Source organism: Penaeus monodon, chromosome 29 (assembly GCF_015228065.2).
Source record: "Penaeus monodon isolate SGIC_2016 chromosome 29, NSTDA_Pmon_1, whole genome shotgun sequence".
Lineage (NCBI taxonomy): Eukaryota > Metazoa > Arthropoda > Malacostraca > Decapoda > Penaeidae > Penaeus > Penaeus monodon.
In genome coordinates this window covers 25,876,762-25,877,250 of record NC_051414.1, presented here as the reverse complement: position 1 = coordinate 25,877,250, position 489 = coordinate 25,876,762, and the positions used below count along the sequence as shown (strand labels likewise).

Here is a 489-nt window from a genome sequence, read left to right as displayed (position 1 = left end):
GAAATTACTGTTACTGAAGCATTTGGATTTATTGTACAATATTACCTTCACATCACAGTGGCAGCATTATAACAGAATGGTTAAGATACTTCAAATTAAAACTTGCACAGGCTTGACCATGTTATTCTCTTTTCTCTTGTCAGGTGGAATGCTTATTGCTTCAAAAGTTTGTGGAGAAATACCAAAGACATTATCCATAATTTCTGCTGCAATGATGCATACGAAGTGTAGAGGAGGATTTTATCCACGCACTGATGATAAGGTATGTAAATTTCTGTTCCAGAGGCAACCTATGCTAAATACATTTAGTCAAGTGTAGACACAAATAAATGTAATTAAAAATGCAAGAAGGGATACAAAAGATTTAATTTTTAACTTCATCATAAAAAAAGTGGAAATACGTTGAAAAACATTGAAAATATATTTTTTCAATTTGAGAGGTAGTCTCCATTTATCCTACCTGTAAATAAGTAAATACAAATCCAACTT

General features: G+C 31.5%; 1 protein-coding gene across 2 annotated transcripts in view; it reads left to right on the top strand.

The window, feature by feature from the left end:
• Positions 1-143: 143 nt before the first annotated feature.
• Positions 144-489, top strand: part of LOC119592076 (ADP-ribose pyrophosphatase, mitochondrial-like) — a 3,773-nt gene continuing 3,427 nt past the window's right edge. For both annotated transcript variants that reach the window (XM_037940889.1, XM_037940888.1), the window contains exon 1: positions 144-262. In XM_037940889.1, coding sequence (XP_037796817.1) covers positions 149-262 — 114 coding nt within the window. In that variant the 5' untranslated portion in view covers positions 144-148. The remainder of the gene's footprint in view (positions 263-489) is intronic.